The following is a 16758-nucleotide window of genomic DNA, read 5'->3' as shown; positions in this document are numbered from 1 at the left end:
CTTTTCTAACATACAATGCAACACCTTCTCCTCGTTTATCAAGTCTGTTTCTTGCAAATAAGTTGTATCCTTTTAGCCTTTTATTCCAATCATGTGTATCGTCCCACCAAGTTTCAGTGATTCCAATGACATCATATTCCTTTTCCTGCATTAGTAGTTCCAATTCTCCTTGTTTGTTGCCCATGCTTTGTGCATTTGTATAAAAACATTTTAGTTTGTGATTGGTTTCTCTTCCTCCCATATTTTTATTATTTAGATTTTTTGGTCTTCTACCATGCGTTTTTAATGCGTTTCCGCAGCTGCAAAAACGCTGCAGAAACGCATTAAAAACGCATCGTGGGCACGCAGCCTAAAGGGGTTTTCCCACGAACAAAAGTTCATTTTATAAATTGTCTGTGTCTGACCGTGTAGGGAACATACCACAGCTCCTGGGCAGGGGAGGAAGCAAAAGACAATACAGACAGGACAGCAGGGGATCACAGAGGATTCTTTTGTGAAGAAAAATATTTCACTGACTGTTTTTTAAACAATATTTTGTCATACACGTTATATTTACAGAGCGCTGTAAGTCAAACATCAAGCATTGGAAAGTCCAGCATAGACGTTACCTGGGTCGCTCCATCCTCCATTACTACAGATATTCAAATCAAGTAAGATACTCTCATCAATGAAAGAAAATCTAAACCTGGAAACTACAGATGAGTGAATCTTTAAAAATTCAAATTCAATTAGTGGTAAATCAGTTTGAGATGAATCATAAGCAGATACATTTCCTTGAAAAGACTTGCATAATGCTTGAGGTCTCCTAGGACTGCGTCCAACCCCCTTAAAGCTCTTTAACTCAAGCTTAGTAATGTTAAAGTGACTTGCTCATATATAATTATGGGTAGATGGATGACAACTGTTTTTCACTGCTTTGCTGTAGCACACTATCTGTAAAGTTTCTTCAGTGTTTTATGGTTTTCCATCCCTATTTCTATTAAGATAGTGTGAGCTCTGGTGTCATCTTATTATCCAGATTCATCCCAAAATGCTGCTGCATTCCCTACCTCTGACTTTATACTGGCTGTGATAGTCCCTTCTCATTGTGCAAATTGAAGTGGTCAGTGGGGCGCTAGAAACTGGATAAGGCGCTGGAAAAGCACTGCGCTTTTCCACCCCACCCCCTTTTTTGTCTTTAGTCCCTTCTCATTGGCTGTGCTATACCCTGTGATGTGATAACTGCAAGGCATTATAGGGAAGCCCACCAGGTTATGTCCGAGATCATGTGAGCCTTCTCTGGCTGATACAATTTTCTATAATTGGTAAAACGGCAGTGGCATTTTTTTGGTGTTTCGCACAAACTGTAAAAATATGCCGGATTTAGCAAATTCCCCAAGATTTTACACCAATTTGATTTGCATGAAATCAATTTCCTCATCTCTACTAGCAAATAATAAAAACTCTACAATTTGGGATCATGTGACTGGATGTTAAGTATTAACCCAAAAAATAATAAATCAATTCTATATACGTTATAGAGCAACCGTTGTTCAAACTGGACAGGTATTCTGGACAAATGTAGCGAGTGCAAAGATTGCATATGTTCCCACCACCACCACTCCCAGTACTACAGTGAGAAATCCATCCAGTACCAATACAACAGTGAAAACAGATTCGACCACAACTACAAATACCTCCACTTCCTCCTCTACTACCTCAACCTCTACCCCACTTGTCGTCAAATCCACGGTGCGCAACAATGGAGTCCAACGTGTAAGTCTACTTTATTTTCCGCCCCATTGCACTTCCTGACTATAACCATTTAGTAGCTGATTATTAATATTCTTCAATTTCTACAATTTCCTACATAGCAAATTCATATTAAAATGACTGCATGCACTAATGTGCTGCAACGCCCTGGGCTCATTAAGATGTTACCCCCATTATTTAGCAGAGTGAGCTGTGGGAGCGCAAATGGGTGATAGGTGACCATAGCTGTTCTATATGATTCATTATGGCATCTTTAGATTAGGATGTTGCAAGAAATGCATGCTGATACCAGGAGAGTGATATCTGTCTGTTTACGTCTAAATTCTCCATTGTCATATTTACTCTATTTTGTTTGCAGACTTGGACCCTTGAAGTACTGCTGATATCTTGTGGTCTCGTGATTGCTTCTTTTTTAAGTTAATCATATTCTGAGATTGAATTAATCTTCATGGTAGCAATTAATAAATCTTCTGCTTTCTGATAATGAGAAGCGTTGGAGGATAAGTTTGGAAATGAAGACAATATAAATATGTCTGATAGAAATAAAATTGTACTGTAATATCTGTAATATAAATATCATAAATAAGAGGAGTCTATAAGTTGGTGTATGCCTATAAAAAGAAGGGAGTTGATCCACCACTTCAGTGGATCAACTCCCTTCTTTTTATGGACTGCTTTTCCTTGGATTTAGGATCCTGTGCACTTGTGGCACGGTGACCTGATCACATCTTTTTTGTTATTACGGTGTATGTCTACCTGTACTGTAACATCTGTAATCATGTAATATTGTTAAATAAATATGAATTATATATATGGAATATAAATATGGAATATGTATAATATAAATATTAGATAAATATATGAAACTAGATGGTGGCCCGATTCAAACGCATTGGGTATTCTAGAATATGTATGCGGTACACCGGGCGCAATCAGCAGAGCGGTGATTAAATTTGGCGCCAAAATTGCTGATTGGTCACGGCCGGCGACCATGACCAATCAGCAAAGCGGTGTTTAAATTTGGCGCCAATATCGCTGATTGGTCACGGCCGGTGGCCGCGACCAATCAGCGAATCGTATTAGTGAGGACCGGGGAGCGGCGCTGCTTGTGCGGGTACTTCCGCAGCGAGCAGCCGGGACATGACCGGCTGCTCGCAGCAGAAGTATCCTGACCGGCGGCGCCTCTCCCCGGTCCTCCCTTCACACTTGCCGTCGGGAGATCAGCGGCCCTAGCCGCTGATCTCCCGATGGTAGCCGCATGGAGGTCAGCGACGCCGCCGGTCGGGGTACTTCGGCTGCATCGCCGCTGACATCTGTGCAGAGCGGTGTTTAAATTTGGCGCCAATATCGCTGATTGGTTGTGGCGCTGCCTGTGCGGGTACTTCCGCTGCGAGCATCAGGGAGATGGGCGGCTGCTCGCAGCAGAAGCATCCCGACCGGCGGCGCCGCTCCCCGGTCCTCCCTTCACACTTGCCGTCGGGAGATCAGCGGCGCCGCCGGTCGGGGTAGTTCTGCTGCGAGCAGCCGGGAGATGACCGGCTGGCGCCGGTCATCTCCCGGCTGCATAGCCGCTGACCTCCATGCGGCAGATGAGCCGCTAACGGCCGCCATCTTTTTCTGAAATCCCGAGTCGCTGATTGGCCTGGACAGAAGGACAGACAGACAGGATAAGACAATTATATATATTAGATAAGGAGAAGAAATGAGGAGAATGTTACAAGGTGTTTGTTTAACTAAAAAAGAACTATATTTGAAATTACAATTTAAACTGGAATGTCCATAAGCAAAGACCATTAAGTTCCTCACTGCACTTTCTCCAACCACAAACCAAATAAACGTACAGATTGTGATACGGGTAAGTTGGGTACTGCAGATTTTTCTCAGAGGACAAATAAATAAAATACTTTGTATTTATTGAACCTTACAGCTGTTTTATTCTTCATAAAAAATATTACACATAAATCCCTCTTATTGCACTTACTATTCCATTTTGAGGTCATCATTTAAAGGTACCATGTATCTATAAACATGGGCAGGGCTGTCCTTAGGCTGAATATGCAAAACTGGCAGTTACCGTCTCCAACTCATTGTTTTTTAAGTTATTCTTTGCTGGATACATGTGTGGGCCTGAGGCTCTCTTGTATATCCTAGTAAAATTGACTTAGGCTTCCTTCACGCCTTCTTTTCCTATCATAAAATGACCTCACCCATATGTATTGCACTATAAAGTGCAGCAGAACCTCATGATACATTCCTCGCTGCTGCAGAACCTCATAATACACCTCAGCTGCTGCAGAACCTCATAACACACCTCAGCTGCTGTAGAGTCTCACAAGACACATTTGAGTTGCTAACATCACATTTAATTGTTAGAATTCCTTTTATTTCCACAATAAACTATTACATGATGATTTGATTAAGAGATAAAAATGATGCAACATTACTAGAATTCAGGCTTTATTGCTAATGCAATTTGCCTAAGTTAATTATTTTTTTTTCACATTTATTCAAGTGCCATTACAGGAGTTATTGAAAGTGAGTGATGCTGATGACATTATGATCCCGCACACCTGTTCATTATTGGCTGGTGTCGTCCATGAGTCCCGGCGGGTGTGTGGGAAAGTTAAATAGATTGTAAACTTTCCCTATTAACAGAGCGTGGTACAAAACTCTATGATGGCTGACACAGACTGTCATGTCAGGTCTCAGGATACTGGACAAACAATGGTCTGTTTCTAAGGTCAACTTGCAGAGTTACACACATGACATTTATTAGACATAGTAAGTGACGCGCCCCTGGGCCTGTGTCGCGCTGCGTTGCGCACGCGGGAGCTTACCCGGAGCCGGATCTGTTTAGGGTTGTAGTCTCGTGGCGGTGACCCGGTCCGTGCCCAGGGAGTCAAACTGGACGGCAGTCTGTTAGCGGTAGAAAATGGTTGATGACTACGCCACCCGTTGAATGCAGCCAGGGGGCTGCTGCTGCAGGGCAGACCGCTGAGGCCGGTGGAAGGATGGTGCAGCGTGATAGTATAACCCCCAACGGGAGGGGTATGGCCTCAGGGCAGCCGACGTGGATGATGGGGGTAGCAGGAACCACTCAGAGACGGTATGGTAGCGTTCAGGGTCTTTACTGGTAACAACGATAGACCCTCCCGGAGTACTTGCTAGCGAACGGGGCCTGGTCAGTCCTTGAGCAGATGGGATCTCCCCTGGCCAGGCGTAGTTGTAGGCCTCCCAAGCTGACTGTACTCTTCTGGCTACCTTGCTAGAAGCTGATGTAAGTAGCCCACGTCCCTGAGTGTACCGTGTGGTGCTCACCCGTATGGCCGGTGACTCGGGGCCTTCTAATGGCTTCCGCTCCACGATGGCGGTGCTGGTCCCACGCGTGTGACCGGGCCTTCGGGCTTCTGGGCCAGGGGACCTGAAATCCCCTGCCTGACGGATTCTGCTGCTGGGTAGAAGTTAGTCCCCACAGCCTCGGACTCCGGGTCCGGTAAAGAATCTTCTTAGTCAGGGCGAGCTCTGTAGCTGCCAGCCCCTGACTCCTTGTGACTCTGCTGCTTCCTATGCTGCTCTTGTCTCTACTCTTCCTGGACTCCCTAACCCTGCCTCAGCCCCGGGTTTATACAGGGGAAGTTCTTCCCCTCCCAAGGCTGGGCAGGAGGTGTGGCATGCACAGGATCCCTGACCAAAGGACCTCCCACCTGCTCTCAGACGTAATATCTCTATCACTGTGACAACCAGACCCCTGGGGTGTCACACTCCCCCCTAGTGAAATTTAGTACTCCGGGACTAAACACTTTTTAGAAAAATATAACAAGGTATATCAAAGAACAATAAAATACAATAAGGAAACACAATAAGATGGTCACGGATGTCCGCAACCGGGTGCAGTCTTTGAAGAAAAGCAAAGGTGTCCATTTCACCAACACAGGGAGACGTAACCAGGTAGGGGTCTGTCCTACCCCGAGTCCTTAACAGTCTCTAGTCCATCCTGGGTTACGCTCCAACTATATACAAAGGATTCCCGGTAAATCCACCGAAGACTCCTAAAAACAACTAGAAACACAAAATTACACACAAGCAACAATAAACAGGTAAACATTGTAAAACAACTTAAACATTTAGATCCTCCAACGTGCGGGTAACTGGCCTCTAGTGGCCCTAGTGGACCTACGGAGCTGACTGTCTGGCCCTGAACTACAGGGTGTAGGAGCTGTCAAGGGTAAACTGGGCAGCTGTCTACCGGCTCTTTGTCTCACTAGGGGTACGGCAGGCTCACTATAAGCAGAGGGTGGATTCTCCTGTTCCGCTTGGGTGGAGTCTTCTGCCTCCTGGACCGGCTGCTCTTCCAGCTCTACCCGTTGCTCCGTAGGTTCTTGGGATGATGGTTGGAGGAAGGTGAGTACGGGTACCACAACTGCACCATTGACTTGAGTCCAAGACCGAGGGAAGTCCCCGAGCACGGTACTAACCATATCTTCCCTTTCTTCCACGGGTCGATGGTCTTCCTGTTCCTCCTCAGGGTTCCTCAGTTGTTCGGGGCACTTCTTCAGGTGGTCCCGGGATACAATGGCTGTGGTTTCCCCTCCGTCTTTACTGATGGTACAGACCTTCGGGTTCTCGTGGCTTGAGGGCAGTACGGTGTACGGGTCCTTCTCCCACTGGTCGTCCAACTTGTGGAGCCGTCTCTTCCTCTTCAAGACCTGCTCTCCGGGTACCAGGGGAACAGCGGGAGCATACTGGTTGTAAGTCTTCTCTTGTCTTTCCCTAGCCTGACAGAGACTTCGCTCCACGCTCTCCTGTACTTTCCGGTACTGCTGCTGCCTCTCTGTGTCCCAGTCTGTTTCTGGTGAAGTGTCCTCGGGCGTCAGGACTCCCATTTCCAGGTCAACAGGTAACTTACCAGGTCTTGCCCTCATTAGGTAAGCCGGGGTACAGTTGGTGGAACCTACCGGGATGTGGTTGTATAGGTCCACCAGATCGGGCAACTTCTCAGGCCACAGACTGCGTTCTTCCAGGGGCAACGTTTTTAGAAGATCCATTACCACCTGGTTCATTTTCTCACAAAGTCCATTAGTTTGCGGATGGTAGGGTGTCGTCCTTATCTTCCGGCAGCCATACAGATTGCAGAATTCCTGGAAGACCTCCGCTTCAAAGGCAGGTCCCTGGTCCGTCAGCACTTGGTCCGGGTACCCGTGTGGACGGCAAAAGTGCTGCTGGAAGGCTCTAGCTGCTGTTCGAGCCGTTAAGTCCTTGACGGGGACGACAACCAGAAACCGGGAGTAATGATCCACGATGGTTAACGCGTAGACGTAGCCACTTCTGCTGGGGGTCAGTTTTACATGATCCAAGGCTACCAGTTCCAACGGTTGCCGGGTGACGATGGACTGCAGGGGAGTCTTCTGGCTGGCCCGGTCCTTCCTTCTCAGATTGCACGGGCCACAGTCTCTGCACCACTTCTCGATGGTTCCCCTCATGCCTACCCAGTGGAACCGCTCGCGCAGCAGGAACTCCAGCTTTTTCCACCCGAAGTGTCCAGCTCCGTCGTGGTATGCCTCCATCACCATGGCTGCGTCTCTTCGTGGCACCACTACTTGCCAGAGTAGTTCATGCGTCCTGGAGTTAACCATTCTGCGGCACAACTTCCCCTTGTAAAGGAACAGTCGACTCTTCTCTGCCCATAGTTGTTTGGCTTCCTCTGGAGCGTCTGATTCCAGGCTAGCCTCCGGGCGAGTCAGCATCTCCTTCACCAGTCGGACGGCAGGGTCGCTGTCTTGCGTTTCCGCCCAGTTGTAGTGAGGTAAGGGGTTCAACGTAGCAGCCTGCTTACTCCTTACCCGGTGGGAATACTGGATAGTCCCATGACGGTGGAACGCAGGGAGTTCAACTTCTTCCAGTCCCTCCGGATCTTCTCCTCCGTCCGGCAGGTTGGGCATCCTGGACAGGGCGTCCGCGTTGGTATTGGAGCGCCCTGCCCGGTATTTAATTGTGAACTCGTAGTTGGACAGACGGGCCATCCACCTCTGCTCCAGGGCACCGAGTCTTGCCGTGTCCAGGTGTGTCAGCGGGTTGTTATCCGTGTATACGGTGAACCGGGAAGAAGCGAGGTAATGCTTAAAGCGCTCGGTGACTGCCCATACCACGGCCAGGAACTCTAGCTTAAATGAGCTATAATTCTCGGGATTCCTTTCGGTGGGTCGCAGTTTTCGGCTGGCATAGGCGATTACTCGCTCTTTCCCCTGCTGAATCTGGGACAGTACGGCTCCTAGCCCGACGTTACTGGCGTCGGTGTAGAGGATGAAGGGCTGGCTATAGTCCGGATACGCCAAGATTTCATCCCCCGTGAGGGCCATCTTCAGCTGGCGGAAGGACTCTTCCTCTAGCTCTTCCCATTTGAAGGGCGGCTTCTGGTTCTTGGCCTTCCGGGACTGGCCTATCAGGAGGTCCTGCATAGGCGCCGCCTTTTTGGTGAAACCGGGAATAAACCTTCGGTAGTAGCCTACCAACCCTAGGAACTGCCGCACTTCTTTTACGCTGGAAGGGCTTAGCCATCCTTTGATTGCGGTGATCTTATCGGGGTCGGGAGCCACTCCGTCAGCGCTCACCACGTGTCCCAGGTATTGCACCTTTGGTTTCAGGAGGTGACACTTGGAGGGTTTCACCTTTAGGCCGTAACTCGCCAGAGCTTCGAACACCTCCGCCAGGTGTTTCAGGTGGTCCTCATAAGTTTTGGAGTATACGATGACATCGTCCAGGTACAACAGGACCGTCTCGAAGTTTCTGTGGCCCAGACAGCACTCCATTAATCGTTGGAAGGTTCCTGGGGCGTTGCAGAGTCCGAACGGCATGCAGGTGAACTCGCTAAGTCCCATCGGGGTGGTGAATGCGGTCTTCTCCCGGTCCGCCTCTGCTACAGGAACCTGCCAGTACCCGCTAGTGAGATCCAAGGTAGAGAAGAAGTTAGCAGATCTTAAAGCAGCCAATGACTCCTCTATCCTTGGTAAGGGGTACGCATCCTTGTGTGTGATACGGTTGATTTTCCGGTAATCTACACACATCCTCATGGTGTTGTCTTTCTTTTTGACTAAAACTAGTGGGGCTGCCCAGGGGCTACAGCTATCCCGGATTACCCCAGCCTCCTTCATGTCTCTAAGCATCCCCTTGGCGTGTTGGTAATGTGCAGGGGGTACGGGTCGATACCTCTCTTTTATGGGAGGATGATCTCCCGTGGGGATGCGGTGTTCTACCCCCTTGACTCGCCCGAAGTCTAACGGGTGTTTACTAAACACTCTCTCATACTCTTGAACCACCCGATAGACTCCTTGTTTCTGGTGTGAGGGAGTGGAGTCAGTACCCAGATGTAGTTGCTGACACCAGTCCTCCATGTCTTTCTTAGAGCCGTTACCTTCCTCCGGGTGAGATGGAGGCAAGGGTTCCACAGATTGTATAGAATTTTGATTAGTGGTATATAATTTGGCTAGCGTGGCATACCGGGGCAGGTACACTTCCCTCTCCCCGATATTTATTATGCGAACGGGCACCCTCCCATGGCGTACATTGACCACCCCCCGTGCTGTCAAAATGGTGGGCCTACTGTCTGAGTAAACTGGTTCTACCATTGCCTGGTAATCTCTACCTCTCAGACCAATAGCTGCCCGGCACCAAATCATCATTTCACTTTTTGGGGGCATGGCAATAGGAAAAGGGTCACACATTCTTACGCTACCAATCTCACCGCCGGAGAGTTCCACTTGTTGCCGTTGCATCAGTGCCCGGATCTCTTTCTGGAGCACCCGCTGCTCGCCGGAGCTGGCATTCTTGGCAACCTGCTGTAAAAGGAAAATCACCTCTGCAAGACAATTTTCAATTACATTAGTTCCTAGAGTTATTTTTGGGTGACTCTCATGTTTGTCAATATCTACAATGATCAGTCCCTGTGCGGCCAGTTCGACTCTACCAATTTTGATGGTCACCTCTTTAAATCCGATCTGTGGCACGGGCTGACCATTGCTGGCGATGATACTCAAGTCGTCGTCAGGGTAGCGGGTAATATCCGAGTCATTCCAGTACTGCTTGAAGAGCACGTACGGGATGGTGGTGACCTGTGACCCGGTGTCCAGTAGGGCACTCATGGGAATGCCATCCAGTACCACAGGCAAGACTGGACGTCCTCCCACATATCTGTCGCGCCAGTTCGATGGGCCTGGTGATCTTTTTCCTGGGGGTTGGCCCTCTACCCCAGGTTGTGCCCGTTTAAAGAACAGTACCTTTCCATATGTCCGGGTTGATTGCAGCGGCGGCAGATGGGTCGTCCGTCCTCGCTGTATCGGTCACTGGGTCTTCCTCTGGCCGGTGGGGTCCTCCTTGGTCGACGCCACGGGATGTCCTCCGGTCCGGATGCCAGCTGGATCTTCCCTGGAGTGGAAACCTGTAAAGACTGCACAGTTCGGGTTAGCGCAGCAACGCTTTTAGCTAGCTCTTGGACCTGATGGTGTAGGTCTGGAGCCGGGTCATTGTCCAAAGCCTGCGCATCAGCTCCCACAGGCCCTGCTGACAAGGGCGCCGCCTCCTGGTAGTAAGTGGTAGTGGGGCGTCTGTGGGTCACAACGCCACCTGGTGCCGGTTCTCGGAGCACCCGGATGGCTCTGTCCTTGAACTGTGCAAATTCTAGATGAGGGTCCTGTAAGGCCATTGCCCGCAACTGGGTGCGGTGGGCATTGCAATATAAACCCTCTATAAATTGTTCGGTCAACAGCCTGTCCTCGTTTCCCACTCCATTAGGGTCGGTCTGCTTAATGGCCCTCAGGGCCTCTTGTAGGTTGAGTGCATAGTCCCTTATACTCTCATGCGCTCGCTGCTTGCACCCGTAGAATCTAAGTTTAATCTCGGCTGAGGTGCGGGTATCAAAAGTGTCCTTCAGCCGGGTTAGTATCCCTGCGACAGTCTTCCTCCCAGGTGGCCAGGATTTTACTTCCCTTTTGGCTGCCCCAGTTAGTTGGGCCACCAGGATGCTCACTTTTTGCTCTTCTGTGAGGGGGTACACCTGGAAGAGGCTATCCAGCTTTTCTCTAAAGTCATGCAGGGTATGTGACTCCCCTGAGTACTGGGGTAGCCAAGCTGCTCCCGGGATATAGGGCATGGTGAAGGGCATAACTGCAACAGCGGTAGCGCTGGCGGGGGTTGAGGCAGTGGAGCTCTCCTCCGTATCCGACATCTTCCTCCCCCCTAGTGGACCGTGGCCTACCTTGCGATGATCCTGTTCCGTAGGCCGCGGCTCCGCAGTGGATCGTCAGGGTTGAGGACCTTCCGTCGCGCTCCTGTGACGTCGGCGTCTGCTGGGCTCCTTCCAGGACCTTACGCAACGTCCGGACGTGAGGCGGGGCTTCAGTTCTCGCGCGCTTTCGGAGTCCACGCCCCTCTTCTTCCCGCGCGGCGTCCTCAAGATGGCGTCCAATGGCGGGAAAACTCCACGGATGGCGGGAAGAAGGCTGAAGATGGCGCCGGATGGCGGGAAACTTCACCGATGGCGGGAATATTCACCACTGGTAAGTTTGAACAGTCTTTGCTTTTCAGGCACGCAGTACCCGGTGGTTGCGGGCACGTGATCCTGCCGACTACGCCAAAGTGACGCGCCCCTGGGCCTGTGTCGCGCTGCGTTGCGCACGCGGGAGCTTACCCGGAGCCGGATCTGTTTAGGGTTGTAGTCTCGTGGCGGTGACCCGGTCCGTGCCCAGGGAGTCAAACTGGACGGCAGTCTGTTAGCGGTAGAAAATGGTTGATGACTACGCCACCCGTTGAATGCAGCCAGGGGGCTGCTGCTGCAGGGCAGACCGCTGAGGCCGGTGGAAGGATGGTGCAGCGTGATAGTATAACCCCCAACGGGAGGGGTATGGCCTCAGGGCAGCCGACGTGGATGATGGGGGTAGCAGGAACCACTCAGAGACGGTATGGTAGCGTTCAGGGTCTTTACTGGTAACAACGATAGACCCTCCCGGAGTACTTGCTAGCGAACGGGGCCTGGTCAGTCCTTGAGCAGATGGGATCTCCCCTGGCCAGGCGTAGTTGTAGGCCTCCCAAGCTGACTGTACTCTTCTGGCTACCTTGCTAGAAGCTGATGTAAGTAGCCCACGTCCCTGAGTGTACCGTGTGGTGCTCACCCGTATGGCCGGTGACTCGGGGCCTTCTAATGGCTTCCGCTCCACGATGGCGGTGCTGGTCCCACGCGTGTGACCGGGCCTTCGGGCTTCTGGGCCAGGGGACCTGAAATCCCCTGCCTGACGGATTCTGCTGCTGGGTAGAAGTTAGTCCCCACAGCCTCGGACTCCGGGTCCGGTAAAGAATCTTCTTAGTCAGGGCGAGCTCTGTAGCTGCCAGCCCCTGACTCCTTGTGACTCTGCTGCTTCCTATGCTGCTCTTGTCTCTACTCTTCCTGGACTCCCTAACCCTGCCTCAGCCCCGGGTTTATACAGGGGAAGTTCTTCCCCTCCCAAGGCTGGGCAGGAGGTGTGGCATGCACAGGATCCCTGACCAAAGGACCTCCCACCTGCTCTCAGACGTAATATCTCTATCACTGTGACAACCAGACCCCTGGGGTGTCACATAGATGACTTAGAACTAGAGATAAGAGAATTCCCTAAAATTCCATTGAAGTAGATTCACTTGAATTCAGATTTGATTTGCATTGAATAACTTTGCTGCGAATTGCAAGTGAACCGATTGCTGAAAGACGTTTATTATGCTGAAAGGTTTCTCCAGACCCCAAACAGTAATAAATACAAAGGACAGAAGAGATAAAAAAAAAAAAATTAAAATAAAAAAAAAACAGCCGACGTCAGCGCCTTCAGAGAAAGTTACAGCAGCGCACCAACAAGTATTAGTCTGTGGTTCTACATTCGAGTCTACGGACGCTGAGCCGACGCTGGTCCTGTCTGCTCCTCATCTTGGATACGGAGGTAGGAAAAATCTCCCAGCAGCTTCTTTCTCCGCTGCACCTCCAATCGCCTTATGGGGAGACAGAACAGTCAGAAATTGTCTTAGAGTCCAGTCACCGTGTCTGCCTTATGCCTGCACAGCAGAGCGCAGCTGTATCTCACACAGGAATCTCCCTAGCAACAGGCAAGTCAGGGAGAGGCGCAGCGCGTCTGCAATAATCTACACTCACCTAGAAGTCTTCTACAAACTTTACCAAGCAGTTTTCACATTTAGATGAACCCTTTGCTTGGACAATTAAAGAACAGTTTATGTATGTACAGTTTCACCTGAGATCACACATTTTAAAGAGACTTCATGCATATTTTACCTCAGATTGTTATAACAATTTTCCACGTAGCAATAGTCACCCAGACTGGAAACCCCGCAATTCACTCAAAATATTTTGGGAATCTTATTTAAGTGACCCATAGGAGCTGTGTAGTAATTTCCAGCACCCAAAATCAAATAGGCTGAAAAATGTCCGGCGCAATCTCCCGGTTCTGAAATACAGCAAGAGCAACCTGATTCTGAAGACTATGAGGAGCAGGAATCAGAGCACACACTAGCAGCAGACAAAATCTCACGACCAATACGCTCTTTAAAACCGATGCTAAAAGTCATTGAAAACTACCAAATGACAAAAGATGAGCTCTGCGATAGGTATGCGACCTTTCTAAACGACTCTAATATCGATGAAGCCTTGTCGGAACTAAGCAAAGCAGAATCCATAGACAGAAAGAGAGCCCACGGTGCAGGGTGTTAAGGATAAAGCAGAACTTAGTATCACTCTTTCGCAAGAAACCAGATCACATAGATACAAAATTAATCTAAACATTTTGCGCAGTCATACAGATCATCTTGCCCAAGAAGTTCGGTCCTGAGTGACAGAATACTAGATGCCCGTATAAACGCAAAGCAATCCTAAGTAAGACATTCCTTCTCAAAAAAGGAAGCAGAAGCAGAGGCTCGGATAAAGATTATTCAGACAGAGATGGTGGAAGAAATAACACTAGCCAAGGTAAAAGTACTTGAATAATTGACGCGCCCCCGGGGCAATGGGGTACTCGGCAGCCGGGCCTATGGATGCTGGGGGGGTATGTCACAGTGGCTGGCCCGGTCCCTGACCCAGGGCGGTCAACCAAAAAAGGGGATCGTAACTTGGATAGAAAATAAAATAAAAAAGTAAATAGTTTGTGATGCCACCTGTGGTACCTGGTAAGGATTACCAGCGCTGCTGCAGACCTCCGGGTGGTGATGGGATGGCAGCTGTGATGTTTCTGCTCCCCACAGGTGGAGTGGGCCCCCGGGGCAGTGTGGAGTTTGATGGTGGGTGGTGATGCTGGAGCTTGTAGTGCAGGAGGTAGTGATGGCGCAGCTGAAATAATGGATGGAGGCAGTGCGGTGCAGTCATCCGAGTCTTTACTCACAGGTCTCATGTACGTTCCACTGATACACTGCGCGGGTGCCAGCCTCCCACGTCGCGCTGCGTTCACCAGACCGGGAGTTCAGCTCTTCCTCAGGTAGGTTAGGAGCACCTGACGGAACCCCGCTTTCTTATGTTCCTCTCTAGACCGACTTCACTCTGGGTCTTCTCCCTCCTGCTCTGCGCTTCCCCACTCACAGTCCTGCTCGGGTGCTCTGAAGTCCCTCTGGACAACTTGGAGTTCCCGGACCTGCTTAACCCTCACGGTGACTAGGATGAGGCTTTGGCAACTGCACTATAAAAGCCAGAAGCCTCCTTTTTTTCCAGCCAAAGTTACCTGAAGTAACACGGCTGGTCCAGGGGCCGGTCCCCTTCTTGCGGCCTGATCCCTCTGTCTTCTGACAGATTCGGGGCGTACGGGTGCCGTCCTGCACTTGCCGTACCCCCTGGGATCACTTCAATAGAACGGAGCCTTCCTCTTCTTGTCCCCTCCTGGGTCTCTAGCACTAGGCCCCACTGGTGGGGCAGAGCTCCTAAAGAGACTCTGCTCCCAGACTGTCTTCACTCTCTCCTCTCACTGACTGCTCTGCCACCCTAAGATGGCTTCCCTTTATATACTTCCTTCTATGATGCTCCCCTACTCTACTTCCTCCACCCACACCCACTACTGGTTCCCCCTACCTTTGGGTTCCCCGCACTCCAGCCAGGGACAGGGCTCAGAAGGAAAACACCTTTCATCTTGCCCTTTCTGTCGGCCTGGAGCAGTGTAGTGTTGGATGCAGGTGTTGGGGTTTCAGGCAGCACTCCCTCCTTACCTGAGAGAAGGAGATACGACACCTCTGGGTGAGATGCAGTACCTCTGTGGCGACTGAACCCTCAGCGGTGCCACATAATCATTGAGTCAAAGTCTTCATCCAGTTTTTCTACCACCAAAGGAAGAAGATAATCCAGTTAATCGTACCAGTGACTACGTGCTGAAACAGTCATCAGCAATGCCTCCTATTTTCAGCAATGTTCAAGCTGACAACGCTAAAACTTCCAAGTCAGCTCTACCTGTATTGCTGGTGTCGCCCTGAGTACCCGCATAAACCCAAAAGTAACACCCCGAAGAGCCCTCTCAACGTCAGTTATTACAGCAAGACATCCACAAGGTACTTTCTGGCCTGTTTCTACAGCTCAAGCAGCAGTCATCAGAACCTCCAGAGGCTAAACCACAGCTCAACCTTGCAACAACATTGTTCTACCTAGGAACATCTCACCCCTTCAAGCTAGACAGCTTATACTCCCAAGGGGTATCACAAGTCTCTCAAAATTTGACAACCGTGCAGAGAACTACAGAGCCTGGAATGCAAGCTTCAAGGCCGCAATAGCCGACCTCAACCAATCTGTGGAGCAGGAGCTCGATCTCATAATCAAATGGTTGTCCCAAGCTCTACAAATCATATCAAGAGCCTTAGTAATGTCTATGTGGGACAATCAGGAGCAGGTCTCGCTGCTGCATTGCAGAGACTTGAACGAACCTTTGGCAGAGCTGAAGCCATAGAAATGGCACTATTCAAGAGACTGCAGAACATCCCAAGGATCAATCTTAAGGAAGTACACAAGCTTCTGGACTTAAGTCATCTACTCATGGAATTTGAACTTGCAAAAAGAGACCCTCGTCTGTCAGGACTGTGGTATCTGGACACTGCCCATGGAGTGAACCCAATTTTCACAAAGCTGCCACATAGTTTGCAAGAGAAGTGGGCAACGTGGGTCTCAAGATATGAAAGAACATACAATGTCACTTTTCCTCCATTTATTCATTTCTGCAGGTTCATCGATGAACAGGCCCAGATGAGGAATGACCCCAGCCTCAATTTTTTGGAGTTTAACACTGCAGCTCTAGCATCATCATCATCAAGTTATGAAATAATCACATATAAACACAGACTTTAAGAACAGTTTGAGTGTTAAAAAGACTAACCTGCCACTACCTGCAGTACCTACCAGTAAACATTACACTACCTCGTCAGGAGACAAGTCTTTTAGTCGTGTATGTCCAATTCATAAAATAACACTCACTGAACAAGTGCAGAGGATTTATGTCCAAAACCATACAGGAGCGCAAGAACATCCGTGAACTTGAGTTATATTTCAGATGCTGCGCCTCATTGAAACAAATGACCAAGGACTGTAAATCTACCATTAAGTGTGAGGAGTGTTGTAGTAACAGACACGCCTCAGCTATGCATCCAACCACACCTACCAGTGATGCACCGGCCACAATCACTAGTCCCGCTCCAAGCCATGGCGGGGAGCCATAGAATCACGCAAACTCTACCACATCTGTTTCCTGCTCATGCATGGAGCTATGTGGGGAGAGCCAGTGTGTCAAAAGCTGTGTCAATATATGGCTAATCTGAGTTTACCCATAAGGATAACCAGAAAACCAGAAAATGCAGTGAAAAGGTATGCTATCATTGATAATCAGAGCAATCGGGCCCTAGCTGGACCTAAGTTTTTTGAAGCCTTTGGAATCAAGGGACAAGCAAAACCCTAAACTCTGAACACTTAGTTGGGCCGCATAAAGACTAGTGGCAGAAGGGCAAAAGGATCAATTGCTTCTC

The 16758-nt window shown here is 49.6% G+C and overlaps 1 protein-coding gene across 4 annotated transcripts in view; it reads left to right on the top strand.

Annotated features, from left to right (window-relative positions):
• LOC141156381 (putative defense protein 3) overlaps nt 1-2340 on the top strand; it is a 70554-nt gene extending 68214 nt beyond the window's left edge. For all 4 annotated transcript variants that reach the window (XM_073642578.1, XM_073642577.1, XM_073642579.1 and 1 more), the window contains 3 exons: nt 559-650; nt 1521-1755; nt 2111-2340. In XM_073642578.1, coding sequence (XP_073498679.1) covers nt 559-650; nt 1521-1755; nt 2111-2173 — 390 coding nt within the window. In that variant the 3' untranslated portion in view covers nt 2174-2340. The remainder of the gene's footprint in view (nt 1-558; nt 651-1520; nt 1756-2110) is intronic.
• The last annotated feature ends 14418 nt before the right edge of the window (nt 2341-16758 follow it).

Source organism: Phyllobates terribilis, unplaced genomic scaffold (genome assembly GCF_046119375.1).
Source record: "Phyllobates terribilis strain yellow unplaced genomic scaffold, ASM4611937v1 Scaffold_8__6_contigs__length_399053987, whole genome shotgun sequence".
Taxonomy (NCBI): Eukaryota; Metazoa; Chordata; class Amphibia; order Anura; family Dendrobatidae; genus Phyllobates; species Phyllobates terribilis.
This window is presented reverse-complemented; position numbering and strand designations above follow the sequence as displayed.